At 44.6% G+C, this 11,980-nt stretch overlaps 1 protein-coding gene across 1 annotated transcript in view; it reads right to left on the bottom strand.

The window, feature by feature from the left end:
- Window positions 1–921: 921 nt before the first annotated feature.
- Window positions 922–11,980, bottom strand: part of LOC143962512 (uncharacterized) — a 34,972-nt gene continuing 23,913 nt past the window's right edge. Inside the window, exon 3 of the mRNA XM_077471787.1 lies at window positions 922–6,664. Within this exon, the coding sequence (XP_077327913.1) occupies window positions 5,018–6,664 (1,647 nt within the window). The 3' untranslated portion in view covers window positions 922–5,017. The remainder of the gene's footprint in view (window positions 6,665–11,980) is intronic.

Below are 11,980 nucleotides of genomic sequence, written 5' to 3'. Positions count from 1 at the left end.
TCTCCAGTTTTAGTAAATCTACCCCGTTGAGTAATCCCAGGTCTACATACACTCTTTCTGGTCCATCAACACATATACACTGTTATTTCTGTGTTATATGACCAATAGGTATCAGCCAAACATACCTGGGGTGTGCCGAATCTAAAACCCCACTGAAGTCAATGGGAGCCACATGTTAAAATTCAGTTCTGGCCATTTTTGTAGGTTAATAGGTTTAGCAGCTCTGCCTCTGACACCCCAAAAGCAGGATAGTGTCTTCAGAGGCAGGGGTGGGCTAGCATTTCACCCCAGGGCTGAGTCCATGGCTAAAATGTGTGGGGGGGGGGGGGGGGTTCATGAAAGTATATTGAGGAGCAGTCACTTTTTGTCCTTTTAAAGTTTTTTTTTGACAAACAGAGGCTAGGGGTCCTAGATACTGAAGAAGATCACTTACAGGCTCTCCAGATCCATAGCAATGTCAGGACCTTTAAGCCAAACGCAATGTTCCCCACATGCACATTCAAGAAAACCGGCTGTTCAGTAATGCTGGGTTATGTAATGACCATGGGCTGAAAAACGTGAATAATCGAAGTGAAGAAAATGTCATCGGCACACCAAGAATTCCTCGAAAGGTTCCAAAGCTCAATTTCGTGGTCACACGATAGAAATACAGCAATGTTTCGGAGCCACACAGGGTCCTTTTGTCAGTCAGTAACCAGCCTGACGAAGGGGTCCTGTGTGGCTCTGAAACATTGCTGCATATCTATCATGTGACCACGAAATAAAGCTTTGGAACCTTTCAAGGAATCCATGGTGTGCCGATGGCATTTTCTTCACTTCGATTATCCACGGTTTTCAGCCCATGGTCATTACATCACCGTGGTGTGCCGATGACATTTTCTTCACTTTGAGAATCTATCAGGAACCATGAATCAAACGCAGTAAAAGTCACACCTTTTAATGTAATGGTAAAAATGGTACAGATCAGTAAACGTAGTCAAAACATAAGCCAGGGATCTTAAGCCAAAGTGGATAGCCAGACAAGCCAGTAATCAGGAAACCAGAGATCAGTGTAATCGGAGGCAGAAGAACAGGATCAGGAACCAGACGGGACATCGGCCAGGCAAAGTCTGATTAATGTACAATTTACCTTTGGCCATAAATTGTCATGGTGTATCATACATTTGCAATTTCTGTGACCAATTGCACAGACTTTTCTGGTTATATGGCGGCGCTGTGGTTTCAGTCACACACACATGGTATATGATGGTTGGCCCCTGCCGAGGTGGCTGAAGGTCCAGGATTCAGATCAAACCCAGAGCTCATCTAATCACCAACAAAAAAAAAAACTTTGACATTAACATCGCCTTTCCTAATTCTCCTCCCATCACCACATCTAGTGATTATAAGATACATCACATGATACATTATATTAGGATCCATTATAAAAGTGATCCCATAGAATTATATTGGTGATCCATTCATTGGGGACACATTATATTAGGATACATTCTAAAAGTGATCCAATAGAATTCTATTGGGGATCCATTCTATAGGGACACATTATATTAGGATCCATTATAAAAATTATCCAATAGAATTCTATTGGTGATCCCTTCTATGGGGACACATTATATTAGGATCCATTATAAAAGTGATCCCATAGAATTCTATTGGTGATGCATTCTGTGGAGACACATTATATTGGGGACACATTCCAGCTCTAGTAATCATACATTATTATAGTAATATCATTATATTAGTGATAAATCACATTTTTCTTTCTCTAGTAACATTTCTTTATACGTTTCCTCTGAGATTTTTACATCGATTTTCATCTCTTTCTATCTATTTGTACATCATTTGTATTTCTTCACACAATAAAATAATCAAAAGAACCGACTCCTTGTAAATGTATTGTTATTAAGGAATGAGAACATCCACAGCAGGCCTCACTAAATGGCGGACCATGGTCCGGAATCAGGCCAAGTTACAGTCCTTTCTGGACCGCTGCGGTGCCGCCAATTAGGAGCCGAATTTTCATAAGTCTCGGCCGCTGTCATTCTCAGCAGAGAAGAGCAGGAGGCTGTATAGTTCTGAAGAGCAGGTGATTGGCTGCTCCCTCTCCCACCCTCCATTCAGCACAGTACAGGCTCCTGCTCTTCTCTGCTTAGAATGACAGCGGTCGAGGCTTTGTTGGGAAGCTGGCTTCTCCTCTCCTCTATGTACCCATGTAAGCAGGGCTTTTTTTTTCAGAGCGGAGACAAGGGAGAGATAGCTTCTGTGTGCAGTGTGTTAATAGGTTATAGGGAAGACAGCCCAGTGCTCAGATGCCAATGTCCCTCGCTGTTCGCTGCCCCTGCCGGCCACTGGGCGAGAGGCGGAGCCATAAATGAGTACGATCTAAGTGCACTGCATGGAAATATAAGACAGGGCAGCTGCTGAGAAGAAATTTTTGCAGAGCACAGCAGGTAAACAGATCAGACAGTAGGGTTTAAAGACGTGCAAAGATGAGGGCTGTGCGGGTGCAGAGGTTATAGCTGAAGAAGATGGCTGCAGAGTTAGAGCTTAGCTGTTGAGGATGGGGGGTTCAGGGGTGAGGTTCGGTTGTAAGCTATTTAGATATCCCTTCCTGACCTGAACCTTGCACTCTGTGTGTAATGCACTCCTGAACCCAGCATTCTGCATGTAGCGTTTGTATTAAATCTGCACTCTGTACCTAGCGCACTCCTAAACCCTCCATTCTGTGCGTAGCGCACTCCTGAACCCTGTATTCTGTGTGGCATGCATTCCTAAACCCTGAATTCTTAGCATAGCGCACTTCTAAACCCTGTCTTCTATGAGGAAAGCTCTCCTGAATTCTGCACTCTATACATAGCGAACTCTCGAACCCTGCATTCTGTATGTAGTGCACTCCTGAACCATGCATTCTGTGCGTAGTGCACTCCTGAACCCTGAATTTTGTGCATAGTGCACTCCTTAACCCTGCATTCTATGTATAGCACAGTCCTGAACCCTGCATTCTGTATGTAACATGCTCCTAAACCCTGAATTCTGAGTGTAGCACACTCCTGGACCCTGCCTTCCATGACTCCTGAATTCTGCACTCTACATAGTGAATTCTGAACCCTGCATTCTGTACGTAGTGTACCCTGAACCCTGTTTTGTGTATGTAGCGCACTCCTGAACCCTAAGTTCTGTGCATAGCGCACTCCTGAACCCTAAGTTCTGTACGTAGTGTACTCCTGAACCCTGTATTGTGTATGTAGCGCACTCCTAAACCCTAAGTTCTGTGCATAGCACACTCCTGAACCCTGCATTCTGTACGTAACACGCTCCTGAACCCTACATTCTGTACGTGGTACACTCCTGAACCCTGCATTTTGTGCGTAGCGCACTCCTGAACCCTGAATTTTGTGCATAGCTCACCCCTTAACCCGGCATTCTGTGTATAGCACATTCCTGAACCCTGCATTCTGTATGTAACATGATTCTGAACCCTTAATTCTGAGCGTAGCACACTCCTGAACCCTGCCTTCTGTGAGGAACGTACTCCTGAATTTAGCACTGTATATGTTGTGCTCTCCTGAATTCTGCACTCTATATATATAGTGCACTCCTAAACCCTGCCTTCTGTACATAACACGCTCCTGAACCCTACATTCTGTACGTAGTATACTCCTGAACATTGGAATCTGTGTATAGAGCACTCCTTAACCCTGCATTCTGTGTATAGCACAGTCCTGAACCCTCCATTCTGTATGTAACATGCTCCTAAACCCTGCATTTTGTGTGTAATGCTCTTCTGAACCCTGACCTCTGTGTGTTGTACACTTTTAAACCATGAACCTTGTTTTTAATACACTCTTGAATCCTTCACTCTGGGCATAATGCCTTCCTTGCACTGTGTGTGTTACACACTCCTGAACCCTGCACTCTGTACATAGTGCACTCCTGAGCCTTTGCACTCTGTGTATTACCCATTCCTGAATCCTACACCCTGTGCATAGCTCAATCCTGAGCCTTGCACCCTGTGCGTACTGCACTTCTGAAACCTGTACTCCATCACGCACTCCTGGACCCTATGTGTAATGCACATCTTAACCATGCATTCTGTATGTAGTGCACTCCTGAAGCCTGCACTCTGTGTGTTATGTGTTCCTGGTTTTAGTTAAAAATGCTCCTTTAAGACCCTCCAACTGTAAAATTTGGTCACCTTCACCCTATGATGCAATGTGTGCAATGCACTGCATCGCTACTCTTCCACATGGGGGAGGATGAGTTCCTGAGAAAAAAAGCACTGCATGTAAGTAAGGGGGGAGAGGCACAGTGGACCAGAGGACATCGCTGTGAGGGCTGTAAGTGAGTGAGGGAGAACGCCACTGTGGAGGCAATCATGTGAAGGGGAGTCTGAGATGTGAGGGGGCAGAGGACACTGATGTGGGGGCAGTAATGTGAAGGGGGGACAGTGGACACTGCTGAGGGGGTAATGTGAAAGGGGCGACAGAGGACACCACTGTGGGGGGTGTAAAGGGGAGGCAGAGGACACAGTTATGGGGGGGGTATAAAGGGGAGGCAGATGACACCGCTGTGGGGAAAGGGGGGGGTGATGTGAAGGGGGGCTGAGGACACTGGTGTGAAGGGGAAATTGTGATATGAGGGGGGACAGAGTATCTGATGAAACAATGGGATTGTGATATGAGAGGAGGGGGCTCTAATGTGAAGGATCTGAGTCATCACACCAACATGCAATTTGGGCCTAGGTTGAAAGAAAATTTTACAAATTGGACCTCCGTGAATTTTCATTCGGTACCCCTGATCTACACGTTCTAATCTTAGATAGTAAAAAAATAGGGTGTTGTGTAAATCTGGAATTAAAAGTTTGTATGTGACCTTAAAGGCCATTAGAGGAAATCTCACTTACTGTATATTTAGTTATAGTAGAACAATCTGCAGGAAACTGACTGAAGCTCCTCCCACTGCTTTATCTTACTGGCAAAATATTTCACCAATCCCACCTCTCCTCCCTGTGACATCATCAGTCTCTGGGCGGAGTTCCCGCATCTCCCGTTTCCCCCCCACAGATCTTTATACAACCTTTTGGTACCCATATTCCAGCATGGAGGGGCTCAGTGAAGGTGGTGGTGAAGGTGTGGAGATGTCGGATCGGGTCACACAGATCATAAAAGGAGATCCATCCGGCTTCATAATCCAGATATATCCTGATTCTGTTACTGGAGATATTGGGGGGTAAGAGGATCTCTTTACTGTCATGTATCACCCAATACTGATCACCATTCCTGTACAAACCCCAGGACTTCTTATTATTTCCAATCAGTGACTGCCTTCCTCCTCCCCTCTCTATACTGGGGTAACACATCCCGACTCTCCATCCATCTGATCCCCCGACATCCACTTCCCAGTAATGTCTCCCTGAGGAGAAACTCCGACTGCTCAACACCTGAGACCAATTCTGAAATCTCTCTGGTGTTTCTGGGTGATTCTGTTTTCTATCTGACATGGATACAGTTTTCCTGTCATCTGATATATGGAGATTATTATGAGCTGTATTTACATCCAGTAATATGTCTGCAGCTCCCTGTATATAGAAGTATACATTTACCTCTGTTATTATATCAGAAAATGTGTGTAATGTGTGTGATATCCCATCCACATCCAGACCCCCTCCATCATGGAGGAGCTCCTCATGTCTCTCTCTGTCCTCATTATCTCCATCCTCAGTATCACACAAGTCACCTGTGTCTGATTCCTGTAAGACAGTCAGTGGATCCGTCGCGTTACACAGCTCCTCAATGTGACGCAACTTCCTGGACAGCTCCTCCTTCTTTATTTCCAGATCCCGGATGGAGATGGAGATCCGCTCTGCCCTCCCGGAGATTTCCCTCAGGACTCTCTTCTCCAGGTCTTCCAGACGTCTCCTGAGATCTCTAAACAGGACAGTGACTCTCTCTGTGTCACCAGCTGCTTCTTCTTCTACTTTCCTCCTGTGTTCCTGCAGACTCTGGACTCTTTCCTCCATCTCCTCTCTCTTTATCAGAAGTTTCTGCAGAACATTGCTCAGTGTCTCCTTCTTCTTCTCAGAAGCCTCATCCAGTGACTCCATCTCATGTCCTTTATGTCCTCCAATCACACACAACATACAGACACAGGTATCATCCTCAGTGCAGTAATACTCCAGGATCTTCTTATGGACGGAGCATTTCCTGCTCTCCATGGACAAGGTGGGGTCACATAAGACGTGTTCTGGGGACTTTTTGTGGACTCTCAGGTGTTTATCACACAGAGAAACCTCACAGTGCAGACAGGATCTAACAGCAGGTGCAGAATAATCCACACAGTAAGTACAGAAGACCCCGGACTCCTCCTGATGTGGCTGAGCAGACAGGAAATTCCCCACTATGTTACGTAGTGTTATGTTCCTGTGCAGTGCAGGGCGAGCCGGAAACTTCTCTCTACATTCAGGACAGGAATATCCTCCAGACCCCCCCTGTGTATCCAGCACATGATCAATACAGACCCGGCAGAAGTTGTGTCCACATCTCAGGTTTACAGGATCTGTATAAATGTTCAGACAGACGGAACATTCCAACTCGGCTCTTAGATCAGAAGACGCCATCGCTGACAGCAGACGAGGAAATGAAAGTGAAAATCTCTGACACCGGAGAAGAATGCAGTTGGGAGGGTCACTTCCTCCTACACAGGGCGAGGCTGGGCCTGATCAGTGATATTTGACATGGTGACGTACAAAGAACAGGGGGGGTGGAGGTGTTTTCCGCAGTAGTGACGATAATCAAACTTTCGAATTTTAGAAGGCAAGGAAAGAGAGAACGATTGTATTTTTCTACAAAATGATATGTGGTTGGTCACTGAGCTGTACTGCCCTGCACATTTACAAGCACGGCTCATAGACTTTGAAAGGCACAAATCCCAAAGAATAACTCACGCTCAGAGGTTAAACAGTAGCGATTGAAGTCTATCTGCTTGTTCTTTGAACAACTGTTTTACTTGTAGCCCCTCTACACCCCGACTCCCCCTCCGGAAGCAGATAGTGCCATCTCCAGGAGTATGCAGAGAGCTGACATTCAATTCTCAGGGGGAAGTCCTGGCTTTCACAACAGAAAGAAGCTTTATTACTTAGAGCCGGTTCACACAGCGGGCGATGCGAGGCGACACGACTCGCCTCGCCTCGCTCTCGCAAGTCGCCCCCGTTCTGTACAATGGAACCGTTCTGAGAGGAGCGACTCGAGTCGCTCCGACTCAGAAAAAAGGTTCCTGTACTACTTTTGGGCGACCTCGGGGCGACTTGCATTGACTTCTATACAGAAGTCATTTGCAAGTCGCCGCTGAGGCCGCGGCAGGTCGCGGCGAGGCAAGTCGGAGTCGCCTCGCCTCGCCTGCAGTGTGAACCGGCCCTTACAGTCCAATGAGAAAAGAGTATACTGTATCTCATAGATTTTCTAGGCTTAAAGTAGAACTCTAGCGCGACACATATTCAAGTATAGCTCACATCCACTGTGCGTACATCTTCCCCACTCAACATACCTTGCCTAACAGCACATTCAACGCTCTACTCTTTTGAACTGACTACTACTGAAGAGGTTACATATCTTTTCTCAGATGCCCACCTAACCAATTGTCCCTTGAATCCTGTTCCTTCGCAACTACTATGGTCACCCTTTTCTTCTATGAAAGAAAAAAGAATCGCGCAAAAAAATTATACTTCCACAGATCAATCCATCCAATTTACAGACATGACGTTCTTATAAAAGTCCACCAGTGCTTGTAACCAGGAGTCTTGAAGATTTGTGATGAAAGGAACTACCATTGATCACCCTATGTGAAGAACCCGCCACCAAATAGTAAGGTTTCCTTCTTACCAGCTCCAGATGATCCCCAGTTATAGGGGATTAGACAGCGCGTTTGACTTAAACCCAGCATGGGTCTTTCTCCCAGTGTAAACCTACACCCGGCCGCAGGGCGCAACTCACTCACTCATAAGGATTGATGGGTTTTCATAAAAAACAAAAAGCTCCATATGGCGTAAAACCTCTTAACTGTTTCTTAAAAAAGAAAATAATGCACTTACATGTTCAATGTATAATAAAAGCCTTAAGTCTGGTGTGCCGGCACAACCAGAACAAACCCGTCCTTTCGGGACACGAGGGTATAGGTGACGTCAGTGCGTCGCTCCGCCCTACACCTTTCGTCAGAGATTATATCGGCCAGGGGCACAGGCGGCACGCTGCGTCACCCCCTTAAATAGTAGACAGGCTAACCAAGCCTCGATCTGAGCCGCGACTCGCTGTTCCAGTATCAGCATCGGCATGTACCAAGCCTCTTTTTTACGGACATCCGCCATGCTGATGCGCTCTTCAAAATTACTAATATGTTTAAAAAAGGAAAAAAAACAGTCCTCTATTAGCCACTAATGGAAGAGGAAACGCCGAGTTATGACAATTTCTGTGAACTCCTCTCCCATAGAAACCTCTTAACCTATTGAACAAATTCCACTCTCCCTATCGTTTTCACAGGAAATAGATAAATTTGTATATTTGTGTCACAGACACCAGATTTCAGCACAGTGACATCTAGCGGTTGAAAGTGAGAATGTCACTCTGCCAAAAAAAAACGTTTTTTTCCAATCCCAAAGAGATATGATGGGAAAAAACGAATTAATGTTAAAACCTAAAAACATATTATATGTATTAATGGCATAAAATAAATTTAGTCAAAAAACTGATATTAAAAATGGATACAAAATTTATAATACACAATAGAAAATCAAAACATAAAAACTAATAAAAACTGCACCGGATCGTCAAACAGACGCACCTCGAGGCTTAGAACAAGGTGCACATAATGGAGTAATGAAGCCTAAAAAAACAAAACAGGTAGTTTGAACCCCAAATCACAATCTCAAATCTACATGAAACAAGTATAATTATTTATCCAAAGTGGTTGTAAACCCATGGGAAAAAAAAAAAAAAAAAAAGCAACCTGCAAGGCAAAGGCATAATGAGCGAGTATGCATAGCATACTAGCTCATTATGAATAACTTACCTGAGAACCAAGGCCCCGAAGCGGTCCTCCGTCTTCATGTCCGCCACTGCCATGGATCCCGGAGTGACTTCCGGGTCTCGCTTCTCCGGCCTTGTGATTCGCCAGAGCAGCGATGACGTCACTCCCGCGCATGTGCACGAGTGCCGACACTCGCGGCATATCGCCGCGATCTGCAGCCTGCCCAGTGCGCCTGCGTGCGCCGTAGACAGTGGTGGCTGTCTTTTTGTAAATATCTCTTAAACTGTATAGGTTTAGGAAATATTTCTTGGACCTACAAGTAAGCCTTAATCTAGGCTTACCTGTAGGTCAAAGTGGTTTGTAAGGGTTTACAACCACTTCAATAGACCCTGCCCTTGTCCAATATACGTCCCATAGTTAATATATAAAAAAAAAAACATAATTATCTAATGTTGTTTAAGTATCAGATCCGCAAGGTTACACACCAAATGACCTCCTTAGACAATATTAACAGACCATATCATATGAAAAAGAAGGAATATGGCAAAAATTATCGAGAACATAGGCCCAGAGTATCCAAAATTTCTCTCTCATAAATCAAATCATTAGTGTCTACATGCATTCTACTAAGAGTTGTTAATGAATGCATTGACATCAGTGTCTACATTGAGGCCATAGGGGACATAAGACTTTAACCTATATATCCAGGCCATTTCCTGTTTTGAGATCTCCCTTACCAGAGAGCTTCCTCTCCAGTGGGGTCTGTATTTATCGATACCCAAAAACAGGGTATCTGAGGGGTCCCTCTCCAGCATCAAATCGTTGTGCCTTAATATGGAAAGATTTTTAAAACCTACTAATATTATTTATGTGCTCATTGAGCCTCACCTGAAGGGCCCTCTTGGTCCTGCCCACATATTGGAGCCCACAGGGGCATTGGATGAGATAGACCACTCCAATAGATGAATATGTAATTAATGGCTCTATTTCAAAGGCCCAAGACGTGTTTTCGTTGAGACAAAGCCTCAAATCTTCCTCTATCTCTACACTTATTAAGGGAGCATACCTGACATTTTTTACAGCGATAGTACCCTGTAAGATTCGGGAAAAAACATCTATTTTCTTTTGGTTGCTCTTGTATACTGGGGGCTATCCTATCTCTTAGTGAAGAGGCGCCCTTAAATACTATCTGTGGCTTATTGGGTAAGAACGTGCCAAGTACCTGGTCACTACCCAATACATGGCAATATTTTTGTATTAGCCTCTTAATGTTCCGATGTTGCACATAAAAGGTGCTTATGAATGGGAGAGAGACCTTGGTGTTAGCTGTATCTGGCTGTTTTTCTACAAGCAATGGCATCCTGTCTAGCTCCTGTATAGACTTTATTGTGTCACGTAGTAATTCTGAATTGTACCCCTTCTCTACAAACCTATCGAAAAGGACAGCTGCCTGGGTGTCAAGCTCGTCTACCGCAGTACAATTACGTATGAGGCGCATGAATTGACTCAGAGGGACCGATCTTAACCAAGGTTCATAATAGCAGCTGTCCAAATTAATATATGAATTCCTATCGGTAGGTTTGAAGAAAGTGGTCGTAACAAGATTCTCTGCCTTCACAGAAATTTTAAGGTCTAAAAAAATTGATTTCCTCCATACTGGACTCAAAGTTAAATTGAATGCCCCTATTGTTATTATTATTAATCATCTCCATAAATTCACAGAAGTTCAGATTTGCTGCCCTCCCATAGGAGGAGGACGTCATCAATAAACCTGGCCCACAAGACCACCCATGGTCTATGTTAGGCATAGATAAGGTCGTCCTCCTCCTATTTAGCCATGAAAAGGTTGGCTAGACTCAGGAAATATTTAGCCCCCATGGCCACCCCCCTGTCCTGGTGATAAAACTGATGATCAAACCAGAAGTAATTATGGGTCGCAGCATATTCCAATAGTTCCATGATGAACTCCAATTGGGATACCGCAAGACCAGACTCTCTAGTCAGATGCATCCTAACTGCCTCCAAACCTAAAAAGTGGGAAAAGATTGTGTACAATGAAGTCACATCAGCTGTAACCAACCACAAACCTTTTTTGGGGATAATTCCAGACAGTAAATTAAAAACGCGCCTAATATCTTTAATATATGATAGCATCTCCTACACTAATGGTTGCAGGTAATTATCAATATACTTGCACACCTGGGACGTAACAGAGTCAATCCCACTCACTATAGGGCATCCCGGGGCAGTTGATTATTGCCTTGTGTGTACATAGGTGGTCCCTGTCTGTATTGGTTCTGTGGACCATTCTATTAAAAGAGGTGTTTTGGATAAATAATTATACTTGTTTCATGTAGATTTGAGATTGGGATTTGGGGTTCAATCTACCTGTTTTGTTTTTTAGGCTTAATTACTTTATTATATGCACCTTGTTCTGAGCCTTGGGTTGCATCTGTGTGACGATCAGAGTGGCATTCTCACTTTCAACCACTAGATGTCACTGTGCTGAATTCTGGTGTCTGTGACACAAATATACAAACTTATCCATTTCCTGTGAAAATGATCGGGAGGATGGAATTTGTCCAATAGGTTAAGAGGTTACTAGGGGAGAGGAGGTCACAGAAACTGTCATATCTCAGAGTTTCCTCTTCCATTAGTGGCTAATAGAGGATTATTTTTTCCTTTTTTATATATATTAGTAATTTTGAAGAGCGCATCAGCATAGCGGATGTCCACACATGCCGATGTGGATACTGGAATAGCGAGTCGCGTCTCAGATCGAGGCTTGGTTAGTCTGATTACTACTTAAGGAGGTGACGCAGCATGCCGCCCATGCCCCTGGATGACGTAATCTCTGACGAAACGCGTAGGGCAGAGCAACGCGCTGATGTCACTTATCCCCGCGTGTCCCGGAAGGACGGGTTTGTTCTGGTTGTGCGTCGGCCGGCACACCAGACTTAAG

Source organism: Lithobates pipiens, unplaced genomic scaffold, assembly GCF_037356315.1.
Source record: "Lithobates pipiens isolate NorthernLeopardFrog02 unplaced genomic scaffold, aLitPip1_a1.2 Scaffold_8, whole genome shotgun sequence".
Taxonomy (NCBI): Eukaryota; Metazoa; Chordata; class Amphibia; order Anura; family Ranidae; genus Lithobates; species Lithobates pipiens.
This window is presented reverse-complemented; position numbering and strand designations above follow the sequence as displayed.